Raw genomic sequence first — 21,941 nt, 5'->3', positions numbered from 1 at the left:
AACTCTGGACCAACATAATCTCCGATATAGAAAACACACACACACACAAGACAGGCAGGTCAGCCACTGGGGTTACATCTGACAATTTTATTGCGAAGAAAGACTGTGCATAATCGTAGCATTTTAAACACGGCCAATCTGAGTTTGTCTGCGTCTCTGTGGACAGTCTATCCCAGCAGGCAGGCCCAGCTGACGAGAGGCAGGGTTTGCATTCACGTAGCGCCTCTCCCAGCCTCGGGACGACTCCAAGCGCTTCGCCGCCAGTGAAGCACCCTGTTGTGACCTAGAAATCACGGCAGCCGATCAGCGCACGGCAAGATCCCACAAGGCCACTATGTGATGGCGAGCACATGAATAATCTGGTTTTATTTCCGTGACGTCGATTGAAGGGGTTGAGTATCGACCGGGATGTTCGGGACAATTACACCCCACCCCCACCCCCACCCCCGCCACCCCCAAAATGGGGGCCACAGGATCTTTTACAGCCAACCTGAGCAGGCGGATGGGGACGTGTCCGTGCAAAAAGACACCTTCAACAGTGCGGCACTCCCCTGCAGAGTCAGCCTGGCTTCCTCTTCCACAGGCCCTGAACGTGGGACTTGAACCGGGAACCTCAATGATTGAGAAGCCAGAGTGTCACCTACCCACCCATCACCGAGCACAGCCATCCATGGGTTATCACTGCTGTCACAGGAACTTTCTAGAAGGTTCTGCCGATTTGATTGAGGGACGGCAGCCTCAAGGATCTATCAAGGGGGAGGGCGGCATGGTGGCACAGTGGTTAGCACGGCTACCTCAAGCTCCAGGGACCCAGGTTCGATTCCCGGCTCGGGTCACTGTCTGTGCGGAGTCTGCACGTTCTCCCCGTGTCTGCGTGGGTTTCCTCCGGGTGCTCCGGTTTCCTCCCACAGTCCAAAGATGTGCAGGTTGGGTGGATTGGCTGTGATCAATTGCCCTTAGTGTCCAAATGGTTCGCTGGGGCTCCAGGGGTAGGGCAGGGGAGTGGGCCTAGCTAGGGTGCTTTTTCGGAGGCTCGGCGCTGTCTGCGGGATCTTGCTGTGCACAAACCGGCTGCCGTGTTTCGTACTTTGCAGCAGCCACTGCATTTCGAGAAGTATTTCATTGGCTGCTTTTTGGGAGGTCCCTGAGGTTTGAGAGGCGCTATAGAAATGCAAGTTCTTCCTTATCTCTGCGGCATCTTTTCTTTGGTAAATGTCAGCGGACATTACGGGGACGTAAAGAACAGATTCAAAACTAAAGCCTCGATAAAGAGGCTGAGGCGGAGAGACTCGAGGGTCTCATTTTAACTCACTCGAAACCCGTTACACGTAGTTAAAATCTGGTGTCCGGGCAACCGGACCAAGGCGGGTTTGAAAGACTACACACGCACACACGCACACACGCACGCACGCACACACACACACACCTCCGTACATACACATAGACACAGAGGCATACTACTGCGCACATAGACACACAAACCCTGACATAGACACACACACACTCATAGAATTTATTTCATAGAATTTACAGTGCAGAAGGAGGCCATTCGGCCCATCGAGTCTGCACCAGCTCTTGGAAAGAGCACCCTACCCAAGGTCAACACCTCCACCCTATCCCCATAACCCAGTAACCCCACCCAACACTAAGGGCAATTTTGAACACTAAGGGCAATTTATCATGGCCAATCCACCTAACCTGCACATCTTTGGACTATGGGAGGAAACCGGAGCACCAGGAGGAAACACATGCAAACACGGGGAGGATGTGCAGACTCTGCACAGACAGTGACCCAAGCCGGGAATCGAACCCGGGACCCTGGTGCTGTGAAGCAATTGTGCTATCCACAATGCTACTGTGCTGCACTCATAACAAACGTGCACACACATACACAACCCCCTAACAAACACACACCCCTAACACACACACCTATAACACACGCACACATACATACACAGACCCCTAACAAACACACATGTACACACCCTTAACAAACACATACACAAACCCCTAACATACACACCCACCCCTAACAAACACACACATATGCACACTCCTAACAAACCCACACACAGCCCTAACAAACACACACATCCCTAACATACACTCAAACCCCTAACAAACACAAACAAATAGAGAAACCCCTAACAAACATACACAAACCCTTACCAAACATACCCAAACAGCTAACAAACATACACAAACTCTTAAAAAACATACGCAAACCTCTAACAAACACACACAAACCCCTAACAAACACCCCCTTAACAAACACACATACAGGGCAGCACGGTGGCACAGTGGTTAGCACTGCTGCCTCACGGCGCCGAGGTCCCAGGTTCGGTCCCGGCTCTGGGTCACTGTCCATATGGAGTTTGCACATTCTCCCCGTGTCTGCGTGGGTTTCGCCCCCACAACCCAAAGATGTGCAGGGTAGGTGGATTGGCCGCGCTAAATTGCCCCTTAATTGGAAAAAATGAATTGGGTACTCTAAAAATATATTATAAAAACCACACATACACAAACCCTTGACAAACACACACACACACAAACAAAAACATGCTGTCACAAACATACGTACACATGAACACAGAAACACAAACACACACGCTCGTGCGTTGCACAGTTAGACACAGACACACCAGTAAGGTTCGCCACAGTCTACGCTCCCTTTGGCCATTCGCAGCACAGCTTCTTAGCGCATTGTGGGCCGCAGGCCAGTTGGCAGACCTTCGAGCCGATCCCCGCAGGGCTGATGAACTCAGGCTGCACGGTGGCAGAGTGAATCCCCTCACTGTCGAACACCCGCCTCAGATCCCCGGACACGCGGGCAAAGCCGACGAGGCTGCGGCACTGCACGTGGGCGCTGGCGAGAACCCGGCGAGACGAGAGGCGCCAGACGTGGAGCTCGTGGACGGCGACGACCCCGCTCACGGCCGCCAGCCGCTCGGTCAGCCTGCGCAGGTCCACCTGCTCCGGGACGCATTCCAGGAGGAGCAGGACTGAGACCTTCAGCCGGGGGGCCACGCCGATCACCAGCGCCAGCGCCGTCAGCAGCGAGAGCCCGGGGTCCAGGTAGGGTAGGCAATCCTTGTGCCAGCTGCCGGCCGGCGCTGCCGGGAAGCTGTGAAGGAACCCGACCGCGAGAGCCAGCACGGAGCTCAAAACCGACTGGCCCACGCCAACCAGGCAGCTGAGGATCCTCTTGCCCTGGGCGCCGCGGTCCGCTGTGTCTCTGGCCGCTGCCGGATCGTTCTCCCATCGGGTGGAGTCAGCGCCTGGAGGGGGCAGAGAGAGAGAAAGACTTGGTGAAGGGACACAGTTTGTGTGGAATTTGCAGTCAGCTCTGCCATCTAGTGTTCACGGGCAGTGGCGCAATTGAAAACGAAACAAGAACCTTGGCGGTCAATCCATGTCGCAGAAAATGAGCAAGCTCAATAGGAGGCCATTCGGCCCCTCCGCCCTGCCAGGGCCACCCAAATAGCCCCACTCTCCCAACTCTTTCCCCGGAGCCTGGCAAACTTCCTCCTGCAAGTATTAAGCATCCCATCGGGCTGCATCACAGCCTGGTATGGCAACTGCTCGGCCCAGGACTGCAAGAAACTTCAGAGAGTCGTGAACACTGCCCAGTTCATCACACGAACCTGCCTCCCATCCATTGACTCCATCGACACCTCCCGCTGCCTGGGGAAAGCGGGCAGTATAATCAAAGACCCCTCCCACCCGGCTTACTCACTCTTCCAACTTCTTCCATCGGGCAGGAGATACAGAAGTCTGAGAACACGCACGAACAGACTCAAAAACAGCTTCTTCCCCACTGTCACCAGACTCCTAAACGACCCTGTTATGGACTGACCTGATCTCTCCACACATCCTCTTTACTGAGTAGCACGACACTCCGTACGCTTCACCCGGTGCCTGTATCTGTGTATTTACATTGTGTATTTTATGTTTGTCCTATTATGTATTTTCTTTTCCTGTTCAGAATGATCTGTCTGAGCTGCACGCAGAACGATATTTTTCACTGTACCTCGGTGCACATGACCATAAACAAATCCAATCCAATTTGTCCAATCCTCTTTCGAAAAGAATTATTGAATTTACTTCGATCGCCCCAACAGGCAGCACCTTCCAGATCTCAACTCACTGGACATTTGTGCTTTTAAATTTAGAGTACCCAATTCTTTTTTTTTCCCCAATGAAAGGGGCAAATTAGCGCGGCCAATCCACCTACCCGGCACACCTTTGGGTTGTGGGGGCGAAACCCACGCAGACACGGGGAGAATGTGCAAACTCCACACGGACAGTGACCCGGGGCCGGGATCGAACCCGGGTCCTCGGTGCCGTGAGGCAGCGGTGCTAACCACTGCGCCGCCGTGTTCTCCTCATCTCCCTCTCTGGTATTTAAAAAACAAATAATTGTATCCGACTGTTTCCCCGCTGAACCAGTTTCTCCCGATTTACTCTTTAGAAACTGCACAATATTGAACACCGTTATTCAATCCCATTCATCTTCTCTGCTGTAAGAATGCTCCTCGAGTCTCTCCACATTTAACTGAAATCCCCCCCCCCCCACCCGCCAATCTCTGCCGCCGTTCAAGTTTTTAAATTACTCGTGGGCTACAGGCCCAGCGTCCATTGCCCATCCCTAATTGCCCCTTGAGAAGGTGATGGTGAGCTGCCTTCTTGAACCCACTGCAGTCCCTGTGGTGTAGGTACACCCGCCGTGCTGTTAGGGAGGGAGCTCCAGGATTTTGACCCAGCGACAGTGAAGGAACGGCCGATATATTTCCCAGTCGGGATGGTGGGTTGCTCGGAGGGGACTCTCCAGGGGGCGGGGTTCCCAGGCGTCTGCTGCCCCTTGTCCTTCTGGACGGTCGTGGGTTTGGAAGGTGTGGTCAAAGGAGCCTTGGTGAGTTGCTGCAGTGCATCTTGTAGATGGTGCACACGGATTTCACCTGCACCCTGTGCAATCAGCCCAAAGATGTGCAGGTGGGTTGGCCGTGCTAAGTTGCCCCTTAGTGTCCAGAGATGCGCAGGATAGGTGGGGTTACGGGAGTAGGGCCTGGGTCCTGCATTGTAGGGATTCTGTGGATTCTATGATTTTGCAGGCAGGTCTGCCATCTAGTGTTGTCAGGCAGTAGTGCACCTTAAAATAAAATTGACTTCTGAGTTCGGCATTCGAATAGCGACAGACGCGTATGCCAGTCATCCCCTGCTAACCCTCCACGCTCGGAGCAACAATCAACCCCTCATTCTTCCCCCGACCAGCTTGCCCCGCTCATTCCATTCAAAAAAAACCTTTGCATCTTTTATTATCGGAACGGTGCTGACGGGGATTTGCAGTTGTAGCGGAGCTGGGAAACCCGCGGCCCCATCTGCGTTGTGAGTGCGGCCCCCAGGAGACATTGTGTTGCCCGTTGCCCCCGGGCGGGGTCGCCACATTCCGCCGATTCCCATCCGTGTGGGTTTTTTTCCTGCCGGTATGGCTGAAGTGATTCGCCCGTAAAGTGAGGGGCGAGTAAAGTGAGGGGCGAGTAAAGTGAGGGGCGAGTGAAGTGAGGGGCGAGTGAAGTGAGGGGCGAGTGAAGTGAGGGGCGAGTGAAGCGAGGGGCGAGTGAAGCGAGGGGCGAGTGAGGCGAGGGGCGAGTGAGGCGAGGGGCGAGTGAAGCGAGGGGCGAGTGAAGAGAGGGGCGAGTGAAGCGAGGGGCGAGTGAGGCGAGGGGCGAGTGAGGCGAGGGGCGAGTGAGGCGAGGGGCGAGTGAAGCGAGGGGCGAGTCATGCGAGGGGCGAGTGAAGCGAGGGGCGAGTGAAGAGTGGGGCGAGTGAAGCGAGGGGCGAGTGAGACGAGGGGCGAGTGAAGAGTGGGGCGAGTGAAGCGAGGGGCGAGTGAAAAGTGGGGCGAGTGAAGCGAGGGGCGAGTGAGGCGAGGGGCGAGTGAGGCGAGGGGCGAGTGAAGCGAGGGCCGAGTGAAGTGAGGGCGAGTGAAGCGAGGGGCGAGTGAAGAGTGAGGCGAGTGAAGCGAGGGGCGAGTGAAGCGAGGGGCGAGTGAGGCGAGGGGCGAGTGAGGCGAGGGGCGAGTGAGGCGAGGGGCGAGTGAAAAGTGGGGCGAGTGAAGCGAGGGGCGAGTGAGGCGAGGGGCGAGTGAGGCGAGGGGCGAGTGAGGCGAGGGGCGAGTGAAGCGAGGGCCGAGTGAAGTGAGGGCGAGTGAAGCGAGGGGCGAGTGAAGAGAGGGGCGAGTGAAGTGAGGGGCGAGTGAAGTGAGGGGCGAGTGAAGTGAGGGGGCGAGTGAAGAGAGGGGCGAGTGAAGCGAGGGGCGGGTGAAGTGAGGGGCGAGTGAAGAGAGGGGCGAGTGAAGTGAGGGGCGAGTTAAGTGAGGGGCGAGTGAAGCGAGGGGCGAGCTGATCACTCACAACATTGACTGTGAGAGCCGGGCGCTCCCTCTGCGTCCAAAGTGTAAATATTTCTTTTGTTTCTACCATTTGAAGTTGATGAGAGTTCGATTAATAAATCAATGATTGAGCATCTTCTGTAAGTCGCTCTGAAATATTCGGCGTGTATTAAATGTATTTAATCTCATTCCTTGGGTTAAGGTTAGTGAACAAACCTGGTTTCAAACTTGTAGCCCACTCACAGGACAAGGCTGCCCAACACTGGTTCAGAGAATCATAAAATCATTTTCTTTTACTCTTTCTCGGGATGAGCCTCGCTGGGCCGGGCCCAGCATTTGTTGTCCATCCCTAATTGTCCCTCGAACCGAGTGTCTCGCTCGGCCATTCCAGAGAGGCAGTTAAGGGTCAGCCACATCGCTGTGGGCCTGGCGTCACATGTAGGCCAGACCTGGTAAGGGCGGCAGATTTCCTTCCCTAAAGGGGAACCCAGATGCGTTTTTACGACAATCGGTGATAGTTGTCACGGTCGCCGTTACTGAGACCAGCTCTCAATTCCAGATTATTATTTTATTAAAATAAATTTAGAGTACCCAATTCATTTTTCCCAATTAAGGGGCAATTTAGCGTGGCCAATCCACCTACCCTGCACATCTTTGGGTTGTGGGGGGTGAGACCCACGAAGACACGGGGACAATGTGCAAACTCCACACGGACAGTGACCCAGAGCTGGGATCGAACCCGAGTCCTCAGTGCCGGAGTCCCAGTGCTAACCACTGCGCCACCATGCTGCCCTAATTCCAGATTTTATTCACTCAATTTAAATTCCAGCATCTGCCGGGGTGGGATTCGAACCCATGCCCACAGAGTATTTGCCTGGGGCCTCTAGATCGGACTGGAGTGCTCCAGGCTTTGGACAGAGAATCTACACTAACATTCCCAATGTAGTACTGAGGGAGTGCTGCACTGTCAGAGGGTCAGTACTGAGGGAGCGCTGCACTGTCAGAGGGTCAGTACTGAGGGAGTGCCGCACTGTCAGAGGGTCAGTACTGAGGGAGTGCTGCACTGTCAGAGGGTCAGTACTGAGGGATTGCTGCACTGTCAGAGGGTCAGTACTGAGAGAGTGCCGCATTGTCAGAGGGCAGTACTGAGGGAGTGCCGCACTGTCAGAGGGTCAGTACTGAGGGAGTGCCGCACTGTCAGAGGGTCAGTACTGAGGGAGTGCTGCACTGTCAGAGGGTCAGTACTGAGAGAGTGCCGCACTGTCGAGGGTCAGTACTGAGGGAGTGCTGCACTGTCAGAGGGTCAGTACTGAGGGAGTGCTGCACTGTCAGAGGGTCAGTACTGAGGGAGTGCCGCACTGTCAGAGGGTCAGTACTGAGGGAGTGCTGCACTGTCAGAGGGTCAGTACTGAGAGAGTGCCGCACTGTCAGAGGGTCAGTACTGAGGGAGTGCCGCACTGTCGAGGGTCAGTACTGAGGGAGTGCTGCACTGTCAGAGGGTCAGTACTGAGGGACTGCCGCACTGTCAGAGGGTCAGTACTGAGGGAGTGCCGCACTGTCAGAGGGTCAGTACTGAGGGAGTGCCGCACTGTCAGAGGGTCAGTAATGAGGGAGTGCCGCACTGTCAGAGGGTCAGTACTGAGGGAGTGCCGCACTGTCAGAGGGTCAGTACTGAGGGAGTGCCGCACTGTCAGAGGGTCAGTACTGAGGGAGTGCCGCACTGTCAGAGGGTCAGTACTGAGGGAGCGCTGCACTGTCAGAGGGTCAGTACTGAGGGAGTGCTGCACTGTCAGAGGGTCAGTACTGAGAGAGTGCCGCACTGTCGAGGGTCAGTACTGAGGGAGTGCTGCACTGTCAGAGGGTCAGTACTGAGGGAGTGCTGCACTGTCAGAGGGTCAGTACTGATGGAGTGCCGCACTGTCAGAGGGTCAGTACTGAGGGAGTGCTGCACTGTCAGAGGGTCAGTACTGAGAGAGTGCGCACTGTCAGAGGGTCAGTACTGAGGGAGTGCCGCACTGTCGAGGGTCAGTACTGAGGGAGTGCTGCACTGTCAGAGGGTCAGTACTGAGGGAGTGCTGCACTGTCAGAGGGTCAGTACTGAGGGACTGCCGCACTGTCAGAGGGTCAGTACTGAGGGAGTGCCGCACTGTCAGAGGGTCAGTACTGAGGGAGTGCCGCACTGTCAGAGGGTCAGTACTGAGGGAGTGCCGCACTGTCAGAGGGTCAGTACTGAGGGAGTGTCGCACTGTCAGAGGGTCAGTACTGAGGGAGTGCTGCACTGGCAGAGGGTGAGTATTGAGGGAGTGCTGCACTGTCAGAGGGTCAGTACTGAGGGAGTGCTGCACTGTCAGAGGGTCAGTACTGAGGGAGTGCCGCACTGTCAGAGGATCAGGACTGAGGAAGTGCTGCACTGTCAGAGGGTCAGTACTGAGGGAGTGCCGCACCGTCAGAGGATCAGTGCCGAGGAAGTGCTGCACTGTCAGAGGGTCAGTACTGAGGGAGTGCCGCACTGTCAGAGGGTCAGTACTGAGGGAGTGCTGCACTGTCAGAGGGTTAGTACTGAGGGAGTGCCGCACTGTCAGAGGGTTAGTACTGAGGGAGTGCTGCACTGTCAGACGGTCAGTACTGAGGGAGTGCCGCACTGTCAGAGGGTTAGTACTGAGGGAGTGCTGCACTGTCAGAGGGTCAGTACTGAGGGAGTGCCACACTGTCAGAGGGTCAGTACTGAGGGAGTGCCACATTGTCAGAGGGTCAGTACTGAGGGAGTGCCGCACTGTCAGAGGGTCAGTAATGAGGGAGTGCCACACTGTCAGAGGGTCAGTAATGAGGGAGTGCTGCACTGTCAGAGGGTCAGTACTGAGGGAACGCTGCACTGTCAGAAGGTCAGTATGAGGGAGTGCTGCACTGTCAGAGGGTCAGTACTGAGGGAGTACTGAGGGAGTGCTACACTGTCAGAGGATCAGTACTGAGGGAGTGCTGCACTGTCAGAGGGTCAGTAATGAGGGAACGCTGCACTGTCAGAGGGTCAGTACTGAGGGAGTGCCGCACTGTCAGAGGATCAGTTCTGAGGGAGTGCTGCACTGTCAGAGGGTCAGTACTGAGGGAGTGCTGCACTGTCAGAGGGTCAGTACTGAGGGAGTACTGAGGGAGTGCTGCACTGTCAGAGGGTCAGTACTGAGGGAGTGCTGCACTGTCAGAGGGTCAGTACTGAGGGAGTGCCGCACTGTCAGAGGATCAGTACTGAGGGAGTGCCGCACTGTCAGAGGGTCAGTACTGAGGGAGTACTGCACTGTCAGAGGTTCAGTACTGAGGGAGTGCCGCACTGTCAGAGGGTCAGTACTGAGGGAGTGCCACACTGTCAGAGGGTCAGTACAGAGGGAGTGCTGCACTGTCAGAGGGACAGTACTGAGGGAGTGCCGCACTGTCAGAGGGTCAGTACTGAGGGAGTACTGAGGGAGTGCTGCACTGTCAGAGGGTCAGTACTGAGGGAACGCTGCACTGTCAGAGGGTCAGTACTGAGGTAGTGCCGCACTGTCAGAGGATCAGTACTGAGGGAGTGCCGCACTGTCAGTGGGTCAGTACTGAGGGAGTGCCGCACTGTCAGAGGGTCAGTACTGAGGGAGTGCCGCACTGTCAGAGGGTCAGTACTGAGGGAGCGCTGCCTGTCAGAGGGTCAGTACTGAGGGAGTGCTGCACTGTCAGAGGGTTAGTACTGAGGGAGTGCTGCACTGTCAGAGGGTCAGTACTGAGGGAGTGCCGCACTGTCAGAGGGTCAGTACTGAGGGAGTGCCGCACTGTCAGTGGGTCAGTACTGAGGGAGTGCCGCACTGACAGAGGGTCAGTACTGAGGGAGTGCCGCACTGTCAGAGAATCAGTACTGAGGGAGTGCCGCACTGTCAGAGGGTCAGTACTGAGGGAGTGCTGCACTGTCAGAGGGTTAGTACTGAGGGAGTGCCGCACTGTCAGAGGGTTAGTACTGAGGGAGTGCCGCACTGTCAGAGGGTCAGTACTGAGAGAGCGCCGCACTGTCAGAGGGTCAGTACTGAGGGAGTGCTGCACTGTCAGAGGGTCAGTACTGAGGGAGTGCCGCACTGTCAGAGGGTCAGTACTGAGGGAGTGCAGCACTGTCAGAGGGTTAGTACTGAGGGAGCACAGCACTGTCAGAGGGTCAGTGCTGAGGGAATGCCGCACTGTCAGAGGGTCAGTACTGAGGGAGCGCCGCACTGTCAGAAGGTCAGTACTGAGGGAGTGCTGCACTGTCAGAGGGTCAGTACTGAGGGAGTGCTGCACTGTCAGAGGGTCAGTACTGAGGAAGTGCCGCACTGCCAGAGGTTCAGTACTGAGGGAGTGCCGCACTGTCAGAGGGTCAGTACTGAGGGAGTGCCGCACTGTCAGAGGGTCAGTACTAAGGGAGTGCTGCACTGTCAGAGGGTCAGTACTGAGAGAGTGCCGCACTGTCAGAGGGTCAGTACTGAGGGAGTGCCGCACTGTCACAGGGTCAGTACTGAGAGAGTGCTGCACTGTCAGAGGGTCAGTACTGAGGTAGTGCCGCACTGTCAGAGGATCAGTACTGAGGGAGTGCCGCACTGTCAGAGGGTCAGTACTGAGGGAGTGCTGCACTGTCAGAGGGTTAGTACTGAGGGAACGCTGCACTGTCAGAAGGTCAGTATGAGGGAGTGCTGCACTGTCAGAGGGTCAGTACTGAGGGAGTACTGAGGGAGTGCTACACTGTCAGAGGATCAGTACTGAGGGAGTGCTGCACTGTCAGAGGGTCAGTAATGAGGGAACGCTGCACTGTCAGAGGGTCAGTACTGAGGGAGTGCCGCACTGTCAGAGGATCAGTTCTGAGGGAGTGCTGCACTGTCAGAGGGTCAGTACTGAGGGAGTGCTGCACTGTCAGAGGGTCAGTACTGAGGGAGTACTGAGGGAGTGCTGCACTGTCAGAGGGTCAGTACTGAGTGAGTGCTGCACTGTCAGAGGGTCAGTACTGAGGGAGTGCCGCACTGTCAGAGGATCAGTACTGAGGGAGTGCCGCACTGTCAGAGGGTCAGTACTGAGGGAGTACTGCACTGTCAGAGGTTCAGTACTGAGGGAGTGCCGCACTGTCAGAGGGTCAGTACTGAGGGAGTGCCACACTGTCAGAGGGTCAGTACAGAGGGAGTGCTGCACTGTCAGAGGGACAGTACTGAGGGAGTGCCGCACTGTCAGAGGGTCAGTACTGAGGGAGTACTGAGGGAGTGCTGCACTGTCAGAGGGTCAGTACTGAGGGAACGCTGCACTGTCAGAGGGTCAGTACTGAGGTAGTGCCGCACTGTCAGAGGATCAGTACTGAGGGAGTGCCGCACTGTCAGTGGGTCAGTACTGAGGGAGTGCCGCACTGTCAGAGGGTCAGTACTGAGGGAGTGCCGCACTGTCAGAGGGTCAGTACTGAGGGAGTGCCGCACTGTCAGAGGGTCAGTACTGAGGGAGTGCCGCACTGTCAGAGGGTCAGTACTGAGGGAGCGCTGCCTGTCAGAGGGTCAGTACTGAGGGAGTGCTGCACTGTCAGAGGGTTAGTACTGAGGGAGTGCTGCACTGTCAGAGGGTCAGTACTGAGGGAGTGCCGCACTGTCAGAGGGTCAGTACTGAGGGAGTGCCGCACTGTCAGTGGGTCAGTACTGAGGGAGTGCCGCACTGACAGAGGGTCAGTACTGAGGGAGTGCCGCACTGTCAGAGAATCAGTACTGAGGGAGTGCCGCACTGTCAGAGGGTCAGTACTGAGGGAGTGCTGCACTGTCAGAGGGTTAGTACTGAGGGAGTGCCGCACTGTCAGAGGGTTAGTACTGAGGGAGTGCCGCACTGTCAGAGGGTCAGTACTGAGAGAGCGCCGCACTGTCAGAGGGTCAGTACTGAGGGAGTGCTGCACTGTCAGAGGGTCAGTACTGAGGGAGTGCCGCACTGTCAGAGGGTCAGTACTGAGGGAGTGCAGCACTGTCAGAGGGTTAGTACTGAGGGAGCACAGCACTGTCAGAGGGTCAGTGCTGAGGGAATGCCGCACTGTCAGAGGGTCAGTACTGAGGGAGCGCCGCACTGTCAGAAGGTCAGTACTGAGGGAGTGCTGCACTGTCAGAGGGTCAGTACTGAGGGAGTGCTGCACTGTCAGAGGGTCAGTACTGAGGAAGTGCCGCACTGCCAGAGGTTCAGTACTGAGGGAGTGCCGCACTGTCAGAGGGTCAGTACTGAGGGAGTGCCGCACTGTCAGAGGGTCAGTACTAAGGGAGTGCTGCACTGTCAGAGGGTCAGTACTGAGAGAGTGCCGCACTGTCAGAGGGTCAGTACTGAGGGAGTGCCGCACTGTCACAGGGTCAGTACTGAGAGAGTGCTGCACTGTCAGAGGGTCAGTACTGAGGTAGTGCCGCACTGTCAGAGGATCAGTACTGAGGGAGTGCCGCACTGTCAGAGGGTCAGTACTGAGGGAGTGCTGCACTGTCAGAGGGTTAGTACTGAGGGAGTGCCGCACTGTCAGAGGGTTAGTACTGAGGGAGTGCCGCACTGTCAGAGGGTCAGTACTGAGAGAGCGCCGCACTGTCAGAGGGTCAGTACTGAGGGAGTGCTGCACTGTCAGAGGGTCAGTACTGAGGGAGTGCCGCACTGTCAGAGGGTCAGTACTGAGGGAGTGCAGCACTGTCAGAGGGTTAGTACTGAGGGAGCACAGCACTGTCAGAGGGTCAGTGCTGAGGGAATGCCGCACTGTCAGAGGGTCAGTACTGAGGGAGCGCCGCACTGTCAGAAGGTCAGTACTGAGGGAGTGCTGCACTGTCAGAGGGTCAGTACTGAGGGAGTGCTGCACTGTCAGAGGGTCAGTACTGAGGAAGTGCCGCACTGCCAGAGGTTCAGTACTGAGGGAGTGCCGCACTGTCAGAGGGTCAGTACTGAGGGAGTGCCGCACTGTCAGAGGGTCAGTACTAAGGGAGTGCTGCACTGTCAGAGGGTCAGTACTGAGAGAGTGCCGCACTGTCAGAGGGTCAGTACTGAGGGAGTGCCGCACTGTCACAGGGTCAGTACTGAGAGAGTGCTGCACTGTCAGAGGGTCAGTACTGAGGTAGTGCCGCACTGTCAGAGGATCAGTACTGAGGGAGTGCCGCACTGTCAGTGGGTCAGTACTGAGGGAGTGCCGCACTGTCAGAGGGTCAGTACTGAGGGAGTGCCGCACTGTCAGAGGATCAGTACTGAGGGAGTGCCGCACTGTCAGAGGGTCAGTACTGAGGGAGTGCCGCACTGTCAGAGGGTCAGTACTGAGGGAGCGCCGCACTGTCAGAGGGTCAGTACTGAGGGAGTGCTGCACTGTCAGAGGGTTAGTACTGAGGGAGTGCTGCACTGTCAGAGGGTCAGTACTGAGGGAGTGCCGCACTGTCAGAGGGTCAGTACTGAGGGAGTGCCGCACTGTCAGTGGGTCAGTACTGAGGGAGTGCCGCACTGTCAGAGGGTCAGTACTGAGGGATTGCCGCACTGTCAGAGGATCAGTACTGAGGGAGTGCCGCACTGTCAGAGGGTCAGTACTGAGGGAGTGCTGCACTGTCAGAGGGTCAGTACTGAGAGAGTGCCACACTGTCAGAGGGTCAGTACTGAGAGAGCGCAGCACTGTCAGAGGGTCAGTACTGAGGGAGTGCCGCACTGTCAGAGGGTCAGTACTGAGAGAGCGCCGCACTGTCAGAGGGTCAGTACTGAGGGAGTGCTGCACTGTCAGAGGGTTAGTACTGAGGGAGTGCCGCACTGTCAGAGGGTTAGTACTGAGGGAGTGCCGCACTGTCAGAGGGTCAGTACTGAGAGAGCGCCGCACTGTCAGAGGGTCAGTACTGAGGGAGTGCTGCACTGTCAGAGGGTCAGTACTGAGGGAGTGCCGCACTGTCAGAGGGTCAGTACTGAGGGAGTGCAGCACTGTCAGAGGGTTAGTACTGAGGGAGTGCCGCACTGTCAGAGGGTCAGTACTGAGAGAGCGCCGCACTGTCAGAGGGTCAGTACTGAGGGAGTGCTGCACTGTCAGAGGGTCAGTACTGAGGGAGTGCCGCACTGTCAGAGAGTCAGTACTGAGGGAGTGCTGCACTGTCAGAGGGTCAGTACTGAGGAAGTGCCGCCTTGCCAGAGGTTCAGTACTGAGAAAGTGCCGCACTGTCAGAGGGTCAGTACTGAGGGAGTGCTGCATTGTCAGCGGGTCAGTACTGAGGGAATGCTGCACTGTCAGAGAGTCAGTACTGAGAGAGTGCTGCACTGTCAGAGGGTCAGTACTGAGGGAGTGCCGCACTGTCAGAGGGTCAGTACTGAGGGAGCGCCGCACTGTCAGAGGGTCAGTACTGAGGGAGTGCTGCACTGTCAGAGGGTTAGTACTGAGGGAGTGCTGCACTGTCAGAGGGTCAGTACTGAGGGAGTGCCGCACTGTCAGAGGGTCAGTACTGAGGGAGTGCCGCACTGTCAGTGGGTCAGTACTGAGGGAGTGCCGCACTGTCAGAGGGTCAGTACTGAGGGATTGCCGCACTGTCAGAGGATCAGTACTGAGGGAGTGCCGCACTGTCAGAGGGTCAGTACTGAGGGAGTGCTGCACTGTCAGAGGGTCAGTACTGAGAGAGTGCCACACTGTCAGAGGGTCAGTACTGAGAGAGCGCAGCACTGTCAGAGGGTCAGTACTGAGGGAGTGCCGCACTGTCAGAGGGTCAGTACTGAGAGAGCGCCGCACTGTCAGAGGGTCAGTACTGAGGGAGTGCTGCACTGTCAGAGGGTTAGTACTGAGGGAGTGCCGCACTGTCAGAGGGTTAGTACTGAGGGAGTGCCGCACTGTCAGAGGGTCAGTACTGAGAGAGCGCCGCACTGTCAGAGGGTCAGTACTGAGGGAGTGCTGCACTGTCAGAGGGTCAGTACTGAGGGAGTGCCGCACTGTCAGAGGGTCAGTACTGAGGGAGTGCAGCACTGTCAGAGGGTTAGTACTGAGGGAGTGCCGCACTGTCAGAGGGTCAGTACTGAGAGAGCGCCGCACTGTCAGAGGGTCAGTACTGAGGGAGTGCTGCACTGTCAGAGGGTCAGTACTGAGGGAGTGCCGCACTGTCAGAGAGTCAGTACTGAGGGAGTGCTGCACTGTCAGAGGGTCAGTACTGAGGAAGTGCCGCCTTGCCAGAGGTTCAGTACTGAGAAAGTGCCGCACTGTCAGAGGGTCAGTACTGAGGGAGTGCTGCATTGTCAGCGGGTCAGTACTGAGGGAATGCTGCACTGTCAGAGAGTCAGTACTGAGAGAGTGCTGCACTGTCAGAGGGTCAGTACTGAGGGAGTGCCGCACTGTCAGAGGGTCAGTACTGAGAGAGTGCTGCATTGTCAGCGGGTCAGTACTGAGGGAATGCTGCACTGTCAGAGAGTCAGTACTGAGGGAGTGCTGCACTGTCAGAGGGTCAGTACTGAGAGAGTGCTGCACTGTCAGAGGGTCAGTACTGAGAGAGTGCTACACTGTCAGAGGGTCAGTACTGAGGGAATGCTGCACTGTCAGAGAGTCAGTACTGAGGGAGTGCTGCACTGTCAGAGGGTCAGTACTGAGAGAGTGCCGCACTGTCAGAGGGTCAGTACTGAGGGAGTGCTGCACTGTCAGAGGGTCAGTACTGAGAGAGTGCTACACTGTCAGAGGGTCAGTACTGAGGGAATGCTGCACTGTCAGAGAGTCAGTACTGAGGGAGTGCTGCACTGTCAGAGGGTCAGTACTGAGGGAATGCTGCACTGTCAGAGGGTCAGTACTGAGGGAGTGCTGCACTGTCAGAGGGTCAGTACTGAGGGAGTGCCGCACTGTCAGAGGGTCAGTACTGAGGGAGTGCTGCACTGTCAGAGGGTCAGTACTGAGGGAGTGCTGCACTGTCAGAGGGTCAGTACTGAGGGAGTGCTGCACTGTCAGAGGGTCAGTACTGAGGGAATGCTGCACTGTCAGAGGGTCAGTACTGAGGGAGTGCTGCACTGTCAGAGGGTCAGTACTGAGGGAGTGCTGCACTGTCAGAGGGTCAGTACTGAGGGAATGCTGCACTGTCAGAGAGTCAGTACTGAGGGAGTGCTGCACTGTCAGAGGGTCAGTACTGAGGGAGTGCTGCACTGTCAGAGGGTCAGTACTGAGGGAGTGCCGCACTGTCAGAGGGTCAGTACTGAGGGAGTGCTGCACTGTCAGAGGGTCAGTACTGAGGGAATGCTGCACTGTCAGAGGGTCAGTACTGAGGGAATGCTGCACTGTCAGAGAGTCAGTACTGAGGGAGTGCTGCACTGTCAGAGGGTCAGTACTGAGGGAGTGCTGCACTGTCAGAGGGTCAGTACTGAGGGAGTGCTGCATTGTCAGAGGGTCAGTACTGAGGGAGTGCCGCACTGTCAGAGGGTCAGTACTGAGGGAGTGCTGCATTGTCAGAGGGTCAGTACTGAGGGAGTGCCGCACTGTCAGAGGGTCAGTACTGAGGGAGTGCCGCACTGTCAGAGGGTCAGTACTGAGGGAATGCTGCACTGTCAGAGAGTCAGTACTGAGGGAGTGCTGCACTGTCAGAGGGTCAGTACTGAGGGAATGCCGCACTGTCAGAGGGTCAGTACTGAGGGAGTGCCGCACTGTCAGAGGGTCAGTACTGAGGGAGTGCCGCACTGTCAGAGGGTCAGTACTGAGGGAGTGCTGCATTGTCAGAGGGTCAGTGCTGAGAGAGTGCTGCACTGTCAGAGGGTCAGTCCCCTCGCCCGCGGGCCGGGAGCCAACCGCCCCCTCCAGCCGCACCACGTCCTCTGAGGAGGGAGGGGGAGGGTGACGACTGGATGCAGCGAGCTTCTTGCGCAGCCACCATCAGTCCGGATAGCACCTTACGCCCCACGCAGGGCGCTCTGCCTCCCCACCTCACAGAATTGTTACAGGACACCAAGCAGGCCATTCGATCCGTCACGTCTAACAATCACTTCTCCAACACACCCCAGTGCCACCTGCTTTCCCTTTATATACAAGTGCAGTCTATCAAACAATAAGTGGCCTATTAAACAATAAAAGCTCCAATTATAACTGGAGAACAGTAATTCTTTCCCAACACGCGTCACTGGAATCATTTTCGTGGATCTTTTCTGCACCCTCTCCAATATCTTCACATCCATCGTAAAGTTCTGATCGGGACACATTACTCCAGCCAAGGTCTGACTAATGTCTTCTCCTGGTTTAACAAGGATGGGTGCAGGCCTCCTTGTGCACTGTAGGGGAAGTGAAGGTAACTTACTCTTGTCTTTGGGACGTGGGTGTTCTCCAGGGCTGTCCCGCAGGTCCTGTCCGGATCCCAGACTTGGGCTGGAGCTCCAGCCGCCCCCAATGGATCGAAGCCACAAGTGAAGGCCCAGGTTGACGACGATGCCGCCGGCCCCCGCAGCGATGGGCAAGGTGGGCCTGTGGAAAGGGTGGGGGCTCAGGAGGCGGGACACGGCGGCCACGCTGACCGAGCAGCAGAGCGAGAGCAACAGCACGTCAGCCACCAGGCAGCCCACGGCCACCAGCCTCTCCCAGGCGAAGGTGTGCGCGCTGGGGACGGGCCGGCGGGCCAGACACTCGGCCAGGACGGGCATCGCCAGGTCCAGCAGCACCCAGAGGCTGTGGAAGGAGTCCAGGAGCAGGGTGAGGGAGTCGGCCAGCTGGCTGAAGACCAGTTCCAGCAGCCCAAAAAGGAAAAGCAGGCCCATCCAAACCAAACGGTTGGGACTGACCCCGCAGACGGCCATCGAAGCGACCTCGGCCCCTCGGCGTCCCTGCCCTGATTCGCAATCGATTAAAACAAAGTTAAACTACTATCGCCCTCCCTCCCCCTGCTGTCAAATCCAACCACAGTCATCAAATAACGAGCCAATCAGTAGCACCTTACAAAGTCCCTGAGCTTTGTTTCAATGTGATCTTTTTCTCAAAATAAAAAAACCTTTCTTTCCCAGACAAAGACATTTTCTCTGAAGTCTGACACAATCTTATCACTTAGCAGATAACATTTACCGATGGCTGAGTTTACTGTTCTTGTTTCTCTTCGTCTTAATTCCAAGATTTGGTTTGTTCCTTGTGTCTCTTCCCTTTCTCTCGCCCTCTCTCCATCTCCCTCTTTCTCTGTCTCTCTCTATATCTCCCTCTTTTTCCATCTCTCTGTCTCTGCCTCTTTCTGTCTCTCTCTCTCTCTGTCTTCCCCTTTCTCTCTCTATCTCCCTCTTTCTCCATCTCTTTCTCTCTGTCTCCCTCTTTCTTTGTCTCTCTGTCTCTCTTTAAGGGGCATCTTGACAAATATATGAATAGGATGGGAATAGAAGGATACAGACCCAGGAAGTGTAGAAGATTGTAGTTTAGTCGGGCAGTATGGTCGGCACGGGCTTGGAGGGCCGAAGGGCCTGTTCCTGTGCTGTACATTTCTTTGTTTGTTGTTGTTGTTCTTTCTCTCTCTCGCTGTCTCCCTCTTTCTTTGTCTCTCTCTCTCTCTGTCTCTCTTTCCCTCTTTCTCTCTCTCTCTCTGCCTCCCTCTTTCTTTGACTCTCTCTCTCTCTCTCTTTCTCTATCTCTCTCTGTCTCCCTCTTTCTTTGACTCTCTCTCTGTCTCTGTCTCCCTTTCTCTCTCTCTGGCTTCCTTTTTCTCTGCCTCTCTATGTCCCCTCGTGGCTGGCACGAGGGGACATAGCTTTAAACTGAGGGGTAATAGATATAGGACAGAGGTCAGAGGTAGGTTCTTTACGCAAGGAGTGGTGAGGCCGTGGAATGCCCTACCTGCAACAGTAGTGAACTCGCCAACATTGAGGGCATTTAAAAGTTTATTGGATAAGCATATGGATGATAATGGCATAGTGTAGGTTAGATGGCTTTTGTTTCGGTGCAACATCGTGGGCCGAAGGGCCTGTACTGCGCTGTATCATTCTATGTTCTATGTTCTCTCTCCGTCTCCCTCTTTCTCCATCTCTCTCTCTCTCTCTTTCTCTGTCTGCCTCTTTCTCTCGCTCTGGCTCCCTCTGTTTCCCTCTTTCTCTTGCTCTCTTTCCCTGTCTCCCTCTTTCTCTCTCTCTGTCTCTCCTCTTTGTCTCCCTCTTTCTATGTCTCTCTGACCTCCATCTCCCAGCTGCGTGGGTTTCCTCCGGGTGCTCCGGTTTCCTCCCACCGTCCAAAGATGTGCAGGTTAGGTGGATTGGCCGCGATAAATTGCCCTTAGTGTCCAAAAGGTTAGGTGGGGTTACTGGGTTCTGGGGATAGGGTGGAGGTGTGGGCTTAAGTTGGGTGCTCTTTCCAAGGGCTGGTGGAAACTCAATGGGCCGAATGGCCTCCTTCTGCACTGTAAATTCTGATTCTATTATCTCCCTCTCTCTCTGTCTCCCTCTTTCTCTGTCTTTCCTTCTCTTCTTGCTTCTCTCTCTGTCTCTGAGTTTCTCTGTTTAGTTCCCTCTCTCCATCTCTCTCTCCCTCTCTCGCTCTCTCTTTCCCCATGCCCATCTCTCTCCTTATTATTCTGACTGTATTTCTCTCAATCTCTCTCTCCCCCCCCCCCCCCCTCTCTCTCTTTTCTCTCCCTCTCTTCCTTTTTTTCTCTCTCTCTCTCTCACACAAACTGGGCTGGATCGCCCCGAAATGGGACGAGGAGCCCACGCTGGTGTAAAAACGCTGGCGTTTCATTCTCGAGTTTCCAATAACAAGGATTAGTCGATTCACTCACCCGCAGGGGGCGAGCAGGGACCCCGAGTGATTCACGCCGCTGCGGATACGGGCCCCCCCCCCGCACTTTCGGTCTGGAGTCCGCGCATGCGCAGGACGGCGGCAGCCTCCAGCGGCCGCGCCAAGCGCCATGGCCGACTCGGACCGCGGAGGCAGCTCCAAATTAAAGCACGCCCCCCCCCCCCCCCCCCCCCGCCCCCGCCCCCAACCAACTGAGTCTGCAGCCGCCATGCGAGGTTCCCGACTGGCAATAGGTGGTTAGAACCACGCCTGGACAGCCGGAAGGCTTGCAATCCCCGTACTGTTGCAGAAAGAAAGATGTGCATTTAAGTAGCGCCTTCCACCACCACAGGACACCCCACGGTACCTCGCCGCCAATTTTTGGGGTCCCGCAAACAGCGACAGATTTCGGTTGCGAGGTCAGTATCGGCTGGGACACTGAGGAGACCCCCCCCCCCCCCGCACTCAGCTCTTCTTGGGGATAGCGGCTGTGGGATCTTCAGCACCCACACTGGGGGCCAGTTGGGGCCTCGGGTTTAATGGGAAAGGCGGTACCACCCGGCTGGGCAAATAACCAGCTGGAGTAGCCTTGCCTTGGCGAATCGGGCGCGATGGCTGAGGAGGCGATCGGGTTCGACTGTGATGCCTCCCACTGCCGAATAGCTAATAGACTTTTTTTTTCCCCCTCTCTCTCTCTCACACACACACCCAGGATGAGGTGCAGGTAACCAGGGCCCAGTCAGAGTCACTGTGGCAACATTCCCTCCCTAAACCTCTCTCCTTCAGGACACATCGTCAACAACCTCTTTGACGCAGGCTGTGGTGGCCTGTCTCAGTTTTTCCTCTCTCTCTTTCCGTCTTTCACGGGGATGTGGATGTCACCGGCGAGGGCAGCCTGTGCTGTCCATCCCTAATTGAACTGATTTCAGAGGGGAGTTAAGAGTCACGTGTAGGCCAGACCGGGTAAGGAAGGCAGATTTCCTTCCCGAAAGGGCACATTAGTGAACCAGATTGGTTTTTAACGGCAATCGATGATCGTTGTCATGGTCGCCGTTACTGAGACCCGCTTTCAATCCTAGATTTTATTAATTGAATTTAAGTTCCACCAGCTGCCGGGGTGGGATTCGAACCCATGTCCCCCAGAACGTTAACCTGGGATTTCTGGATCACTAACTCAGTGACAAAAGCGCCGCACCACCCATATCTGGATCAGTGTTGAATTGTGTTTGATAATCCCTTCTCTGGGGTACTTGGGGCACGTTACACCAGTTAAAGGCGCTGTGTAAATGCGAGTTGTTGTTGCAGGGGCTGGAAGGTCAGCTGATCGACTGTGAGTTACTTCACGCCCGCATTTCACTGGCTCTTTGGAAAGGACGGCTGCAGAGCTGAGCAGAAATCAGTCCTGCCCCGAGCGTGGAACATGATTCCGGACCAATCTTTCGGAATTCCACAGCTCCGGTGATTTGGAAATCTTCGCTGACCTCTTTCTGTCACATTGTAGTGTTCGCCAGCACATCTTGTTTCCTTCCGCCCACTGAATCCTTCATCCGTACCTTGCTGCAGGCCCGACTGTCCCCATTCTTGTTCTGTCTGGCATTCCTCCCGCTCTCCACGAACCTGAGCTCATCCCAAACCTCAGCCGGGCGGTGTCCTAACTCGCAACGACATCTCTTTCACCCTTCACCCGCTGCGTTCTCCGACTCCTGCTAGCTCCCAGCTCAGCCACGCCTTAATTTCATAATCCTCCTACTTGTCTTCAAACCCCTCCATGGCCTCACCTCCTCCCTATCTCCGCATTCACCTCCAGCGAAGACGCTTTGGGTAAAGCAAATACCCATTGACCTCACCTTAGTCACACTGATTGCAACACCAGTG

General features: G+C 55.9%; 1 protein-coding gene across 1 annotated transcript; it reads right to left on the bottom strand.

Annotated features, from left to right (window-relative positions):
* Positions 1 to 1,675: 1,675 nt before the first annotated feature.
* On the bottom strand, positions 1,676 to 18,175 carry LOC140402341 (proton-coupled zinc antiporter SLC30A1-like). Its single transcript, XM_072490055.1, has 2 exons — positions 17,626 to 18,175; positions 1,676 to 3,278 (listed from the first exon to the last, which is right to left on the bottom strand). Exons 1-2 carry the CDS (start codon positions 18,116 to 18,118, stop codon positions 2,662 to 2,664), a joined length of 1,110 nt encoding a protein of 369 aa, XP_072346156.1. The 5' UTR covers positions 18,119 to 18,175; the 3' UTR covers positions 1,676 to 2,661.
* Between the last annotated feature and the right edge of the window lie 3,766 nt (positions 18,176 to 21,941).

Source organism: Scyliorhinus torazame, chromosome 25 (genome assembly GCF_047496885.1).
Source record: "Scyliorhinus torazame isolate Kashiwa2021f chromosome 25, sScyTor2.1, whole genome shotgun sequence".
NCBI classification, from domain to species: domain Eukaryota; kingdom Metazoa; phylum Chordata; class Chondrichthyes; order Carcharhiniformes; family Scyliorhinidae; genus Scyliorhinus; species Scyliorhinus torazame.
This window is presented reverse-complemented; position numbering and strand designations above follow the sequence as displayed.